The 16,430-nt window shown below is 42.3% G+C and overlaps 1 protein-coding gene across 3 annotated transcripts in view; it reads left to right on the top strand.

The window, feature by feature from the left end:
• Nucleotides 1–16,430, top strand: part of agap3 (ArfGAP with GTPase domain, ankyrin repeat and PH domain 3) — a 125,663-nt gene that overhangs the window by 39,126 nt on the left and 70,107 nt on the right. Inside the window, exon 1 of one of the 3 annotated variants that reach the window (XM_030074031.1) lies at nt 9,843–10,581. The exons of 1 other annotated variant lie outside the window; for it this stretch is intronic. In XM_030074031.1, coding sequence (XP_029929891.1) covers nt 10,461–10,581 — 121 coding nt within the window. In that variant the 5' untranslated portion in view covers nt 9,843–10,460. Of the gene's footprint in view, nt 1–9,842; nt 10,582–13,608; nt 14,829–16,430 lie in introns of those variants that run through there. One more of the 3 variants, XM_030074028.1, reaches the window with a different exon arrangement.

Below are 16,430 nucleotides of genomic sequence, written 5' to 3' on the forward strand. Positions count from 1 at the left end.
CTGAATTAATAACATTCAGGTTTTTCAGTTCACCTCGGCCAGCTGTTCGCAGCACACTATTCTGGACTGAAGGAGTGAGGATGATGAAACGTTTCTCTCTCAAATGTACCTGGCAGGGACAGGATGATATGTCATTATGTTAAGGGCACCTAAAAAGTATTGAGGAATCTGTAAGGTAAGTGTCCCATGTTGAGTTTGACGGAGGAGTAGGCTACAGATGTTTGCACTGGCTTCTCCAGCCTCAAAATCTCTGTCATTCAACCACTGAGCTGGAAGTTGGCGTCTGCGTCTGGCTGCCTGACCGAGGACATCATCTCATCCAGAATACAGATGGCATGTCAATTTTGATAGAGGTTTGCACATTTTGCTGCAAATGATTTTGAAGTTATTCAATTTCACGCTAAAGCCCTGCTTTGAAGCCTTGGGGATATCTCAGGCTTTCCTGTCTGTGCAGGCCATTGGGAGGCAATCGGCATCTGCTGATTTAGGCTCTTTGATACTGTGATATTATAGGAGAGGGGGGAGAGAGTTAAGAAAGTTATTTTTATATTTACCCCACTGCCCTCTCCTCTTTCATTCTCATCACTCTCTCTGAACCATGTAATTGTTAGTAACCATGTTACCACGGTGCCCATCCCATTGAATGCCCTACGAGTTGAACTGGTGAACTGTGGCATAATTGTCAATCAGTCGCCTGTGGAACTAATTCTTCCAGAGCTATTTCACAGGCCAAGGATTTCAGATTTTCGTCAGTCACGGATATGGTGGTTAAATGAACACAGCAACAACTAGAAGAGTGCAGTCAGTAGAGCGCAGATCTGCCAGGTGTATCTCCTCTGCTCTGCTGCTCAGACAAACCGGCTGTGGAGTTGGCTCTGTGGTATAAAACAGCATTTTCAAATGTTTTGAATCACTGTAACCACCAGAAGTCCTTGATCATAGAGTCATAACCGTGCACAAAAAATATTAGGCTGATAGGCACAGTCGTATGCGAGATTAGCTCTGGACAGATACACACACAGACAAAAGTCATTTCAACAGGAAATATGAATTTGCAGAACTCAAGCTAAAAAAATTGACCTAATAAAACCATTTTGCCTGTCAGTCTGTGGATGCGCAGCCTCTTAGGCAGACCCTCGCACAAATGTGACCAAGTCTACTATGAACATGCACTTTCCAAAAAGAAAAGCTTTGCAATGCATCATTTTGGTCACAGCCTAGTAGCTCTGCCTTCTCTAATGTTTTTGAAAATTGCAGTGAGATCAACTTTGTTATCAGATGAGAGAGCATGAGAGAGAGAGAGAGCAATGATGGTCGAGCGAGGTAGAGAGTGAATCAATAGATGGAGTGGCGGTAGCAAGAACAAACATTTTTCAAAGGTTTTGAATCACTGCAGCTATGGGAGGATCTCGATCATACAGTCATAACTGTGCACAAAACATATTAGGCTTATAGGCCCAGCAGTATGTGACATTATCTGCAGAAAGACGCACACAAACGCACACACACACACACACAACCAAACACAATCTGCCCTCCAGTTGCCATATACAGAATTTAAATTTGCACATCACCATCCTTGAGCCATCACCAGTTGAAAACTGATTGCGTAACTGTTTCAGTAAATGAGCCACGTTGCATCAGTGGGACACTGAATCTTTTCATGTGGTGTTTTGGCTCATAAACTAAATCAACGTGATGCAGATGACTAAACATCCTAGTACTACATCAATCTGGACCTGCATTTGCATCAGCAAGAGATACTCCACAGTTTTGAATGCTATGGGCTCCGAGTGCCAGGGGTAGGAATGATGGTATTCCTCCTGACTCCTACTAAGGGGTGTAAATGCTGTTGTCAGCTTCATAATGAAGCTGCTAGCTTATTGTCTCACGATGCGTGGGCGGCACAGGAACACAGACAAAAGGCGTGGGAAATTACATGGGAGCTTGTGCCCAAATGTGTCGCTATTCTCGGCCCTCTTTTGAAACCGCAAGGAAGTAAAAAATTCGAAAAGAGTGAAAGGGACAAGACTAACGAGAATTGGACAGTCGGCCTGTAGCTACTTATTGGTCCGAGGTAGGATCAGGATTGCTCAGAATATCTCATTATCACCTGATGATGGAGAGCACAATAGGAAAAAATAATACTTTGAAGTAAGCTGAAAGGACGGTGCCAGTCTTTTTAAAGTTTGTGCCAATTGTTCAGGTCCCATCTGTCATTTACGTATTTCTTAGTGTTGTCGCACACTGTCATTTGCAGCTTTAGATGTCAGACTAAAGCTGCAAATGACAGCGTGCGGTTTCTTACCTTCTTTAGTAGCATTCGCCGCCATTCATTTTCATCTGTCATGAACAACATCTTCCACAGACTTGCCTGAATAAGGCGATCCCTAACAGTAAGCATGCAGCCTTAATTATCTTGTCAAAAAAATATTTCTGTTTTATCGTCATTTGATGTTATTGTACTCAACTAACTGAAATGACAGCGTCCAACAGAAAATAGTCCCATTTTACTATGTCACCTTAAAAACATCCAGAATTTTTTTTGTATTACCTATTTGTTTGTGAAGATGCTATTACATTCAGGCTTGGTTAGGCAATGAAATACCCATAAATTATAAATAAAAAGAACATGGAGATATTAAAAGACCTAATTAGGTATTCCACATATATAAAAATGACCTGAGGTAATGTTAGCTACTCATCGGCTCTAGTCAATAGACAGCAACTCAAAGTTAGACTGGCATCGCCCTGAAATTGAGATTTTTAAGTCACTTTAGCTTAACGGCAAAAAGATGTGAATTTGTCATCTGCTGATGATGTGAAAGACACCAGCTCCCTTTCGAGTGGACAACAGGATGGTAGTGAGATTCAAGAAAACAGAAGATAGCCAGACTGTATACAGCAGATGTATAATTTTGCTGTGGGATACTGGTGAGCTAATGGCTACATCTCTTTTGCGAGCGTTTTACTAGTTTCACTGCCTTATTTTTTTTTTAACCTGGAAGTCCTTTCCTGATCCTTAACCTTAATGTTAAACACACTAGACCCTTGCCTTACCTCAAGCATTTCTAACCTACATTTAAATTTAACCACGTCTAACAGAATCGCTGAATTTAACCATTTGCAGCCTCATGCCAAACCTTAACCACCTCTAACCCAATGTCCAACAGGTTTGGTTGGCCAATCAGAGCACTTCTGCCACAGTAACAGGTGGGGGGTGGGGAAATGTGCATTCTTACTCCGTACTTGAGGGAATCCCCAGCAATGCTTAGATGTGTTGACACTGCCCTTTTACATTTTCATGGAGCAGAATTCAAGTAAATATTCATCACCTGGATTCTTGTCCCTCTGATTTGTCTCTCCAAAATGCTTTGCAAATTAAAGGCATGAAACGTACGGAATGTAAGTGAGTTTAATCTTTACTCTCAAAGTGTATTTTACACATTGCCGGATTGATGAATTGCAGCAGCAGATCTTTTATAGTGCTCTCCATGGCAACAGGAGATGAATTGGCACGGGTGTGATGCTGCTTCATGCCCATTTTTATACTGGTTCATTCCTCCTCCTCCTCCTCCTCCTCCTCCTCCTCGACAACTTTGGTCCTGTGCGAGTTTCCCTCCACATGATGTACATAATACATCATACGGAGGGCTGCCTCCCAGAGCCGAGCGAGGGCTTACAGAGTTTACACACTCCTGAAATAAGGTTCAGCAGATTGGTGAGGTGGTTCAAGTGGGTGAGCAACAGGTAGTCATTTAAACTAGGCGGAAACCTGATTATTGACGTCTCTCTCTCCGCTTAGTTGCGCATGCCCTCTGACCTTTATCGCACTCAGCTGTCAGTAATCTGGTGGAGACACCAACAAATTACACGTAGCTGTCATGCATCGTTATTGTTAGTGCCGTTTTTTTTTCTTTCTTTTCTTTTTTCTTTGTGTGTGTGTGCGTGTTTATATGTGTTCGTCATCCCCGCGGTTGGCTACGGAGGATCTTTGATGATTGTCTTTCTCTGTGCTACTCTCTCTGTATCTTCTGAGAAGCTTTTGATGCGTGGGGCTTGTGTAGAGGAGGAGGAGGAGGAGGAGGAGGAGGAGGAAGAGGAGGAGGACTGGGAGCTACCAGCCCACGCCAACCTGCCTGTAAAAACTGTGCATCTCACTGCAGTCTTCCTCCCACATTCTCTGGCTGGTCACTTTGCCATCTTCCACAAACCAATGTGCCTCTTTGTTATGTCCGTCCCTTTTTCCATGTTCAGCTGCTGTCCCACCACTCTCCTCGGCCAAATTAACACGATTTATCACCTCGCCCGGGGAATTGGGTCCCGAAGTTATTCAGTTGACACTTCAAACAAATGATCAAGTATCTGTTTGTAGGATGGTTACAAGGAGTTGAACTGGATGCAGAGTCAATACACCTACCGGTTCACCCTCCCATGTAAACACACACACACACACACACACACACAAATAAAACACTTTTATGGCTGATTTTCTGCCTGGTAGTTTCAGCTCGGTATTATTTCCTGGCAGAGGAAACAGGAAAATTAGCAGCGAGCATCTTGGATGTCACCAAAATTTTAATAAGAGGGCTTCATGCTGCGTACACATTTTTTTTCTCCAACTGATACTCTCTCTCTCTCTCTCTCTCTCTCTCTCTCTCTCTCTCTCTCTCTCTCTCTCTCACTCTGCCATTCAATTTCATGCATTCTCTGCCTCTTTTTCTCTCTCACACACACTGTACAAATGCACAAGCTCGCTCACAAGAGTTTCAGAGACAGAAGCGTCTGGAATTTTTTTTTTCACTCCGGCAGCCTCCCACAGACGTCCTCAAACCTATCATTTTCTCTGCAGTGGAGGAATGGTGACGTATGCTCGTTGCTAGTGCAGCTGAATTTTAAAAAGCTCTACACCCACGCTCAATACCACTACTGCAAGCACAATTATCATAAACTTTCGCTGCTCTCTGTAGCCCTTCTCCTGTTTCTGTGTACGAGTCTTCTGACTTATTTATGCACAGCCATATCGGTTCAGTGCAAATGCAGAGAAGGAGGAATTCTGTAAGTGGTCTGGCAAGTTGATATTTAAAAAAATTGGCAGGTTAAAATTATGCATTCACCTACGCCACCTCCAGTTATTATATTAAGACTGAATATTTTTTTTATGAGGGAAAATGATTATTATTTTTATGTGTAGGTTGCTGAACTGGGTGTTGGGAGTGGGAAGCTTTGTGTGCATACATGTGCATATTTTCACTGTGTGTGTTTGACACATTCAACTATACATGCACACTGTGATTGGCTCCCATCACACCCAAATTACTCTTTATTTATATCATACCCGTGACTGATATGGAAATGGCAACAACGTGAAGCTGCGTCGGAAAAAATGCTACACTGATTTCAGGCAGAAATGAAAGGACGGGTTTCAGTTTTGAGCTGAAACAAATATTCCTATGGATAATTCCCTTCGAAAAATGCCATTCAGATCTTTCTATGGCGTTGGCTGTTTAACAGACCTGTCGTAATTTTTCATGTTGCCACCGTGTATTTTCACTCAGTGTTTGTTTTGCCAAAGAGAGCTTTATAATAACCAGAATAACCTGATAACCCAGGAATGGATAGATCCCAGAGGAACTCCCTCTGACTGCCCTAATAAGGAGAATTTATGTCACATGCTCTTTTTTTCATTTTCTTTAAGATATAGTCACAGATTTTTAATTAGAGGTGTAAAATGCATAATTATTTTTTTTTCACGTCATATTTTTTTTGCCTTTAACTGCACTTATGATATGATATTTTTTCCTGTAATTTCGAAATTTATGCAAAACCTATGTGTTTGCTATTTCTCCCACAACATTGATCAAATTACCGCAGAATGTCTCACACAGATTGTATACTGGACTTGTATCCTAGATTATGAATGTTTTGAAAATCCAAACCTTTGGCGGCATACATATGTATATTTCAGATGGACATTTCAGTGTGAAAAAACGCATTTGGCTTTACTGTATAGCGCCAACTCCTGGCCAACCTTGATATAGCCAAGTTGACTTGATCAGTGGCAGATTTTACACACAGCATGGTTCAGCTGTCTAAATCTCGCCTCTTTCACAAAGTCGTGTCATCATTTTTCAGCTTTTATTCATAAATAAAGTTGATGGCAAAGATGCATTGTTGTAATTATATTTACTATAATATTTTGGACACTATTACATATTTTACTGTGTCAATAAGCTATCAAGCACTTCTAGTTAGATGCAAACTGCATTTCATTGGCTCGGTACATGTAGCCTACTTTGCACAATGACATTAATGATGAGTCTAATCTAATGTAAGATAATCTAATATAACATGAAGGAAGGCATAATTCCTAAATGCTACATATTAGAGCAATCAGTTTTGGTAAATAGTTTCAAACGTCTGTCACTATGAAACATCAAAAATTAATCCAGTCAGCCAGGTGTTTCACTATAATATTTCATTTTACATTTCGGGCAATGACTCTTAAACTGTAGAATCTTTCTTTTTTTTCATATCTGGTGCATTTCCATTTCAGTTGTTTGCCATTTTGAATGATTTGCAATACCTTTCTTTTTTTGTTATTCCTCCTGCAAATTGGATCCAAATTTTGCGCTTAGCACATATGGACTCTCTGGATTACAGCTATCACCCAGAGTTTTGGAAATCCAAACCATATGGCCATGCTGCGCAAATAAAGTTGACAACGAAGATATGCAAACAGGAAGTGAGGCATCATTTGTAAACACTTGACGCAAGAGCAGCCAAACTTCAGATCAACCACATTTGTTTGCACATTTGGTCGCATTCCACGGCTACACCGTCAAGCCAGCAATACAAAAGCGTTTTTATTTATTTATTTTTTTTTTACAGATTAAGCTTAGAGCATATTTCAACCGCCTACTTCACCTTTGTATCTCCAAAAATTGATACTTGTAACTATTTGACACACAAAAGAAGCTGAAGGTGAAGGTGCACAAACAGGAAGGAAAGCGTAACCTGTTAAATCCAGATCTGGCAGGGACCCGCCTGTTCACAAGGGGCCCCACAGTGGCACCAGGCCCATTTTGTCATATGGAACGTCACCATGAGCACAATTTAGCGATTTTATGAATAGAAACATGTCAAGCACCATTTCAGCTGCAGTGTAAAGACTTTTACCAAAATGTTCTATCTTTGAGATACAGCACGCTTATATTCTCGCTGTCAAATCATTTTCCCGGAGACTTGAATCCTGCTAATGGCTGCTTGCCACTGTGTTTTTTAATATTTTTGCCACATTGCGGTCACCACAGGAGTCCAGTTCTGTTCAGTCAGTAACACTTCACTATCAAACTTCATCAATCATGATAAATTACATTAGTCTGAATATTAAACTCATGTAATAAACTCGGATAGTAAAACTTACTCTATATAAATCAACCCTTTGCAACAACAATTATAATCTTCTTATTGTATGAAAATGAATTGAGTGTGAATGAATTGTATGGGTGTCTGTTTTTATATTCTAAAAGATATTTTTGCTCACCTTAAATAGCAAACCAAATAGCCTAATGTCATTGTATCATCTTCACATGAAGCTAGCTGATCAACTAGGGAGCCAAAGAGCTGAAATGACTTCTAATCAGTAGATTCTATATGTTGCCTGAAATTCTCTGTAAGACTGTACAGAATCTATACCTGCTCCTCTCCAATGCACATTTACTTGAAAAGGTTTCAGTTTATTTCCCCCCCTTGTCATAAAAGTGGCACAGCGAGCTTCAAGCATTTGGTGCTAACAACCAACTAAAATAAAAAAATCTGAAGGTGACGTTAGGGATAGTCTGGCAGGTTTAACGCCTTGGGCAGAATTTCAATCCTTGTAGATTAGCAATTCAGAGTTCCTATATACCTGGTCTCTGATGACTCCACTCATTATTATTCAGTGAGGTCAGAAGTCTCTTTTATCAAGGATTTATTCTGATGGATACGAATACTTTCCACTAGTTTTTCTTGCAGTTCTCTCTGTGCCTCGCACTGATCCATATCCACATGCTCAGACAATATTGAAACCTGAGGCTATAATTTGAAGCATGGGTTCAATACCTGTGAGAGCTGATATATGTGTCATATTTGGTCGCATCAATCCCTGTAATTCATTGCAACAAGTTTTGACACTTATGCTTCATGCTGGCAGACTCAATACCTCCAAATAATCGAGATAACACATTTTCAATTCTGCCCTCAGATAGCAGGTAACAGGAAAGATTTACAATACCGGGAAAATGTCAGAGCCATGTCAAGTGTCAGAGTCATGCTGATGTTGTGATGTGTCAATGTGTGATGGTGATTGTCATAAGTAATGAAGAAGTGTCTGCCATTGACTGTTCCTGTTGCCCCAATCGTCAGAGGAAACAAACTGTCTCTGTGAGAGTGTGTGCATATGTCTGTGGCTGTCATCCTCGTTCTGACTCATGTTCTAACACTGGCGAGGGGTCGGAAAGCTTTTACTCATGTGATGGGGACACATCATGCAAGCTGCTAGACAGCAGCAGCGTTTCTCGCGCAAACTGTCTGTGTCCTTATACAAAGCCACCAGTACAGTCTGGCATGTCTGCTGTTCAGAATTAGGCTTTTCTTTATGTAGTGTTACTAATGTTCTCTGTCTCTGGGCAACATATTGTGTCTGTAGCGTTGGCTGGTTAAATGGCTTCATTTCTCGGCTGGCAGGTTTTTTTTTTAGTTATCTTTCCTGTGGTTCCTGATAATAGGTGTTAGAGAGGTATCGCAACCCCTGAAAGTGATACATGCAAATGCCAAGCCCTGAAGGTAATCAGCCATTGATGCAGTGAAATCATTCCCAACTCATTCCCACTCGCTTTCTCAAGTTTGTATCTGCAGGCGGTCAGTAGTCCTGCCACTAATTGTAGCATGAGAACATATCGCTGAGGTTGTTTCACTTCAAAAGTTAGCCGTAGAGTTTCCTTAGAGAAACATGATGAAAGTCCTTCAAAAATCATCATTAAACTGTCCCTTGGTTTCAGTGGGAGCCAAAGTGATGTGACTGCCCCCCACTGGAAGTGACAGGTATTTTATTTGCAATCATCTCAGCTGAAGATGCAAATACTGTAGGGGTGAATAACAGCCCGAATTGATTCTGGCAAAGTTCCTCACTTCAGAAAATCTAATTAAGGGACCATAATGAGTTTCCCTATTAAAGTATTTTATATGACCTGAGCTGAATTGGATTTTGGTGTTATTTCTCAGATAACAAAACAAACAAACAAACAAACAAACTACATTTTCCCCTCTTGTATCCCAACTTGCTTTTGATATATGACAGATTCTCTGTCAGGTTTCATATGAAGCAGGATTTATTAAATGTATGCTATATGAAATGTATATCACTGCTCAAGTGTTATGTATGTGTGTGTTTTTGGATGATTCATAACAACTGAGGAAGATTTCTGGAAGACGTTACCATGATCACAGATATGTAGACAGATTCCCCAAAAGTTCCAGGAAACCTTCCTATTGGTCAGCACTTGACATGTGGTACAAAGAAAGGACAGAGTAATGTTGGCAAAACAACAAAACGTAACAGTGGCCCCTGTGTGTTTGTCAAACGACTTACACAGATGAGATAAGAGGCCAGAACACACACACACACACACACACACACACTGAGAGATGTACATTCACATTCAAGCAGATGTGTACACACATACACAGGCGGATGATAATTGAGAAACCTCAAAACATGCCAATCCAGTTTTTCAGAAAATGCCTCCCAGCCGCCATGAAGATACAGTTACTGAGTCTGAGAAGTGAAGTGAAGTGTTCAGTGTTCATCTGGGACAGAGGAGGAGAGCGGGGCGCACAAGAGGAGCTCTGTTACCTGTTCACCACACTGAAATCTTAGGACTCACCACAGCACAAATTCCTGTGGACTGGACCGCCATAAAGGCAACAGGACTGTGGATTAGCCTTAATCCTATCAGTGTCTCTTATGTAGGACCCTGCTGACCACTCCTGCATGACGGATTACCAGAAGGAAATGGCTCCAAGTGAACCCTGACACATGGCCTGTCCTGGCCACATCCTACCACTGTCCAGTAACCAGTGTGTTTTTGGCGGCAACCACATTACTGGGTCTAAATGCTAGATGCAGCATGGCCGCAGCGTGCTGTAGCTGACACTAAAGTTACAGAGATTTTTTTTTATTTTTTTTATAGCAATTCCAGGCAAGAGCAAAAGAGGACTAACTGATGTCTGAGCTGCAGGGAGATTTTCACAGCGACACTTGAGAGGTTTACCAAAGTCGAAGCTCAACAGAAGAGAAAAACTCAACTATGATCAACATTTCAAGCTGATGCACTTCACATTTGGGACATCTGGATGGTTGTTTTGAGTGGTTATATCCTCGAGTCGCGGTGAAGTCCCTCTGAGGGTGCAGCCAGACTATGTTGTTGTGCTTCGGGGGTCGTAGGCGAACTCGACACCACGATATCCAGTGGAGTGAAGAGGACTGTTTGCTTACTGATGAGCCCCAGATCATCCCAAACCCCTACTTCCTAGACGCAGGTAAACGCAGTGAGTTCATCCAGTGCGTCATCAAGGCTATAAATAGATAAGTGAGCCCTTACAGCATTCTGTAGTATTGTTATGAATGAGCATGGGATGTGTCTCCAATGTCTTGGTGTCTTGGTAGTTTATTGTTAATATGCAGCATATTTCTCCTAAATGGAGCATAATGTTTTCCCTAAGTGTGCATTTGTCCATGTGAATATATTACCTGCCAAACTGTACAGCATTAGACTTCCTGGAACAATACCTCAGATACTTGAAATTGTTTTACCACCTCCCAGTTTCCAGATAATAACACAAAGGAAAAAAATGACTCAAGAAATGCGTGCAATGTCAAGAACTTCCCCTTACGTAGACGGTATCACATGGCAGAGACCTTGATTCAACCAGCTCCCTGTAAAGTCACGCAGAGTGATAATTTAGGTTAACATGATTGTGGAGCCTGTTTTTCCTTCAACATGGGAAGGTTATCAGGGCTTGAGCTGTTGGAGTGTTCTCAGGTGAAACGAGCCTTGGTGGGTTTGAGCTCTTGGCACAATGTTGCCTTGGTTCTTAGGGATTTTCCTCCTGCTTTGTGGTTATAATGGATTTCCCATAATGTACTCTCAGGATGCTCTTTCAGTGCTGGCTTATTGCTCTATGCTCTGCTGGAAACACTCATTGAAAGTAATGGCTAACACTTTGGCTAAGTTTTCAACACGCAGCTGTTTTAGGGTTTAAATTTAATATGGTATAAGTTATAATTAGAGGTTTCGGTACAACACATAAATAGTATTTTTAAATCGTATTCTTTAACAACTTGTGTAATAAAATACATAACAGTGCAAACACACAAAGTTCATATCCAGTAATTAGACTGCTGTGCCATCAGACACACACCCACCCACCCACACACACACACACCCACACACACATAGATCAGCTACTTGATATACCATAGAATATTTTTTCGCCTGTCTGTTGTTATTCAGAATTATCATCTGTAATATAGGACTGCCTATTTCATGTCAGTGTGTCCATGTAAAGTTTTTTTTTTTTTTTCCTTTTGTTCCCTTCTATTGCTGTTTTTCTTTTTGATCACATGGGGGCAGTGTTTCAGCCTAAACCATTCACTGCTCAGTGCACTGTGGAGGTTGTTTGTTTTTGCTTGTTTCAGGTGGCCTTCTTTTTAGTACTTGGCCATATACAAATGCTCCAATTCAGTTGACCAATGCACAATGGAACAGCAAAGGTCTGGCCAAGAAGAACCTGGGCTGAAAAGTAGGAAGGCTCGTTCAATTAAGATTTCCTTTCATTCTTAAAATTCTGTGCAGAATTCTATTTTTTTTTTTTTTTTTCATTTCAGAAACCTTGAAAGAGAGTCTTCACATAAATGTAATTTTACATATTAGCCGATTCATTAGTTTCCGTCTCAGTAACTATCAGTGGTTTAAAAATAATTAGATTTTCTCTGGCATAAATAGTTTTCAGCCATTCTTGGAATTAAGCTTAGACTCTCCCACAGTGTGTAGGCTATGTAGAAGGAGCCAGTGGAGCTGTGGTGCATAGCTGTGAAAATGCTTCAGGTTATTCACTCTTTTAAGGTTTGTATTAGTTTTCTCTTAACTCATCTAATGAGAGCCCTATATTTTGTAGTCTTGCCCTATGAAGGTTATCTGACCAAATTGTACAACCATGTCTGTCTTTGCAGGACCCTTAGAGTTAAGGCTTTTAAGTTTTTTCTAAAATGTGGATGAATGAACAAAGTATCAGGAGTTTGTGGTTCTCTCTTCCTCCAGTAAACACAGAAAAGTATCCCCGGTTTTGGCCTGGCTGGGTGAGAACTACATGCAAAGGAGGCAGAAAAAAGAGTAAGGGATAGAAAGCCCCTTTGGACACAAAGTCCTCTTTCATGGCTATTTGTTCGCGATCCTAGCCTTTGTTGGCTACAGCAGTAGATGATCAGCTCACTCTTCCTTCTATCTCGTGTTCACTTTTGTCCATTTAAGTCTCTGGGGGCTGCCAGGAGCTCTGGAGAAATCAAAAGGGTGTGTTTAATGCCCGTGGGATCCACTCCTTGTTTTCCATCTGTCCCGGGGGTTGGAAGGCAGCTGTAAGTTCAAACAGAGACACACTCCTTCATGCTCTGAACTGCAAGAGCTCAGAGATTAAGGGGTTTGTCTGCACCGCCAGCAACACAGATTGCTCACAGCTCGTAACTTGCCAAAGAGGGAGGATGATTCATTTATTTTTTTTTATAAGTTGCAAGTTTTGAAGGTATTATAAATGTAATTTTGTTTGTTACAAAGCAAACACCAGAAAATCTTTTTTTTTTTTTTTCTTCATCTGCATGTATAGTACAGGTAGAATGAAGTGTGGGGAGAAAGCAACCATAATCTAAATGCCTGGGCAAGTGAGCTGAGTAAAGTAGCTAGAGGATGCAGGTGGCACCTAGGCTTTGCTCAGACTTGTTTGAAGGATTTTTCCCCCTTATGCTGAAGGTGAAGGATTATGCCTGGCACTGGAATTCTTTGTGGAAATGATGGACTCCAGGAGCAGAACATTAACAACATCCTGGAAGTATGTGATCGTTTGCTCATGGTGCACAAGTGTGTGAATGAATGTGATTCAGTTCAACTGAAGTGCCATGCTATTCCTTAGCAATGGTACAGGGGACTCTATCCCAAGGAGTTCGGCTATTGGCCAGCAGCAGCAGGGGAAAACAGTGTACCACATCTCTGTTATCCTGAAAGAGACGCAGAGGGATGAGCTGGTGTCGGAGCTGGGAATGGGCCAGGTCACTCACACCCTGGTGGAGAATTGCCAGCCAAGAAGAGAGATAAGTATAGCAATGCCAATACAGAACAGCCCTAGGCTGGGCAGGGCACGACAGGAGCATGGCAGGTGGCCTTCCCTGAGCCGCAAAGGCAGAGCTGGCAGGCAGAGAGAGGAGGTGGTAGTGGAGGAGAATGAGGAGCAGGTGGAGGAGGAGGGTGAAAAAATGAAGACGGACCGGTTTCTGCAACAGCCTTCCAAGAGCTCAGCTAACTCCTCACAGAGAGAGAGGGATGTGGCAGAGGCGGCTGCTGCAGTTCCTCAGACAGAGACCCAGGAGCGGTATATCCAGGGCCTGGTGTTAGACTCTGCCACTGCCCATGCTAAAGGGCCTGCTCGTGAGGATCATGGCACCGTGTCAGGACACAGTTCCCTGCCCCGGGCCGTGCTGCGCAGGCCTCGCCTGGAGGAAGCCCTGTTCGGCAGGAGAACGGTGAGCATGTATGGAGACCCAGTCAGGCAGCAAACAGGCTCTCACCCTCAACAGGAAAGACCTCTCCGGAGGCCCAGGAGTGTGTGCATGCTGGCAGGCCCAGTCCTAGTCCTTACGGAGCCCGGGCCTCAGCAGGTCTCCAGGAGAGCAAGCTTTTTGGAAAGTACGCAGCAGTACAGGAGCAGGAAGGCTGATTTGAGGGCTGTGGATGGCCTCAAGCCTATCCTGCCTCAGCGGCCCTCTGGCCAAGAGGACATGACCCACAGGTTACGCCAGAGGAGCTGGAGGCCCAGACCTGTGAGTATGACAGTACTGGAGCTGAGGAAGAAGGGCTCTGATGATGAGATAGACAGCCAGAGGAGCCACACAAGCGGTGATGTGGGAGGCTTTTTCAAAGGGGGCTTCCCTTGGAGGCTGTTTGGCAAAACACCGCAAGACAAGGACAGGGAGAAGGAAAATGACAAAGATAGTAAAGTTTCCCCCAAATCCAGCAAATCGGACCCTCCAAAAAGGACACTTGGCTCCTTACGACGGAGTCTCAGCTTGCGCATCAGGAGGACCCGACCACGGGACAAAATCAATATGGAGTCTGAGAGGGAGTCAGAGTTGCGTTCTCGGTCCAAAAGTGCTGCTGAGGAGACATCGCTGCCCTCACGGCCTTTTTCATACCTCACAGGGAAAACTCTTCCATTGTCCCGTGAGGCGGCAGAGGATGGGGGCACACAGTATATACAGTACCACAGCAAGGGGAAGGTCAAGTTAATGGAGGTACCTCTCTACCCTGCTAAACTGTCCTCGAAACCAGTTCAGGAAGAGCCAAGCTTATGGCAGCTCATAGCCAACCGTTTCAGGAGGAAAGAGCAGCCTTACAGTGGGAAATGTGAATCCCAGCAGTCCCCGAGCAAAGACACTGGCCAATATTCCCTGGCTGGGAATAAAAAAACACAGTCAGTTGCCATAGAGACACTGGCAGTCACTGACGTCAACAAAGGTCAAGGTAAGACCTGCAAGATTGATGAATTTATTTCTCAGCACTCAGCAGACCATGTATAACTCCTCAATCACTGCACAGAAAGTTACAGAATGAAAACACCAAAATACAATTTTTAGTTGGAAAGACAAATGAAAAACACATGCAGAGTTGCGAGTTTGGATGGCATTTAAAAACATTTGGCTCCGGAGAGTCTTTTTGGAATTTCTATTTTGAGTGATGTATTTCTTTGGTGCTTTTCATTTTTAATTGCCTGTTTGAGCAGATTTAGACAACACTTATTTTGATTATAACGTGAGTAGGACATTGGAAAGAAAACCCCAAGCAGCGATTATTAAGTATTCACTATAATTGCTTGTTTCCCAATACTGCAGTATAACACATGGTCCCAGTATTGTATTTGTGTTACCCAGAGACAGGGCGAGGGAGTCTGATAATGCTGCCTCTTGGCTTCATAGGGACACAGTTTAAAGCAGTAACATTAAAGCAGTTAGTGGCTGTAATGGGGATGCGTTTGGCAGCCTAGCAGGGCTAAATTAAGCGGGCTACATACTATAATGATGGGGAGAAGAGAGACGGCATAAGCACTGTGTTTAAAGGTTAGCTCTGACAGAGGAGTGTGTTTGTCCAGTTGCCTGGAGGAGCAGGCAGAGTGGAGCAAATATTTGTAACTATCTGAATTAATAGCCGTGGTTTGCTGCTTTTTGTATGCGAAGCTCCAATCTTACACCTTCATATAAAGACCTAGTCAGTTCTCTCTGTGACTACTTAATGACTACCTTCATGCACATTTTCATTTTTCATTTCTGTTCAAATTGAAAGTATCATTTTGGGAGATCAATTTTAAACTCAGAGAAATCCAAGATGGAATATCACAAATATATTAAACTGTTTATAAAAATGTAGACAAAATCAGGAGAAAACTGGGTCCCAGAGACACTGAGAAGTTACCAGTTCACTGTTGTTGTTACAGTAGCAACCACAATTTCGTTTACATACAGATTTATTGTTTAGAAAAAACATTTTCTAGGCTTCTGCTTGACTTACAGTATTCAAAAATGATTTCATCTTTTGAATTGTTATAAAATGGAATAGAATAATTCAAAAAATTGCATGTATAGTAACTAATCTGCTAATGTAAAAAAAAAATATCTTCGGTAAAACTACATAATGCACCTTTAATTTTTTACCGTAAGGGAAAATGTTTCATTCTCTTGCGAGTAAAAAGTCCCCTGTTTGTGTTCACACATGACATGTTTCCAAGGATACCAAGTCCTTTGTGGTGGAGTGTTAAGTGTGTATTCACTGATATTTGCCTGTGTATTGCACTGCAGAGCCAGTCAGTCACGCATTAGGAATGTAGGTGTGCCGATCAACCTGAGTAAAGTTTGGTGTTCAATGCCCAGGGCGGGACCCGTCGCCTGTTGCTACCTGCCTAAGTGTTTGACAGCCTAGCTCCAAAATTAAATCCAGAAACCTCGGAGGCCCAGCTCTCCAATACAATAGTGTGAGCACACACGTACGCACACACACAAAACACACTCTGGTTGAGAATGGATGATGATGAATATGACAGAATCCAACCCAACGACACGTTCTGCCTCTTCT

The sequence above is a fragment of the Myripristis murdjan genome, chromosome 17 (assembly GCF_902150065.1).
Source record: "Myripristis murdjan chromosome 17, fMyrMur1.1, whole genome shotgun sequence".
In the NCBI taxonomy this organism is placed as follows: domain Eukaryota; kingdom Metazoa; phylum Chordata; class Actinopteri; order Holocentriformes; family Holocentridae; genus Myripristis; species Myripristis murdjan.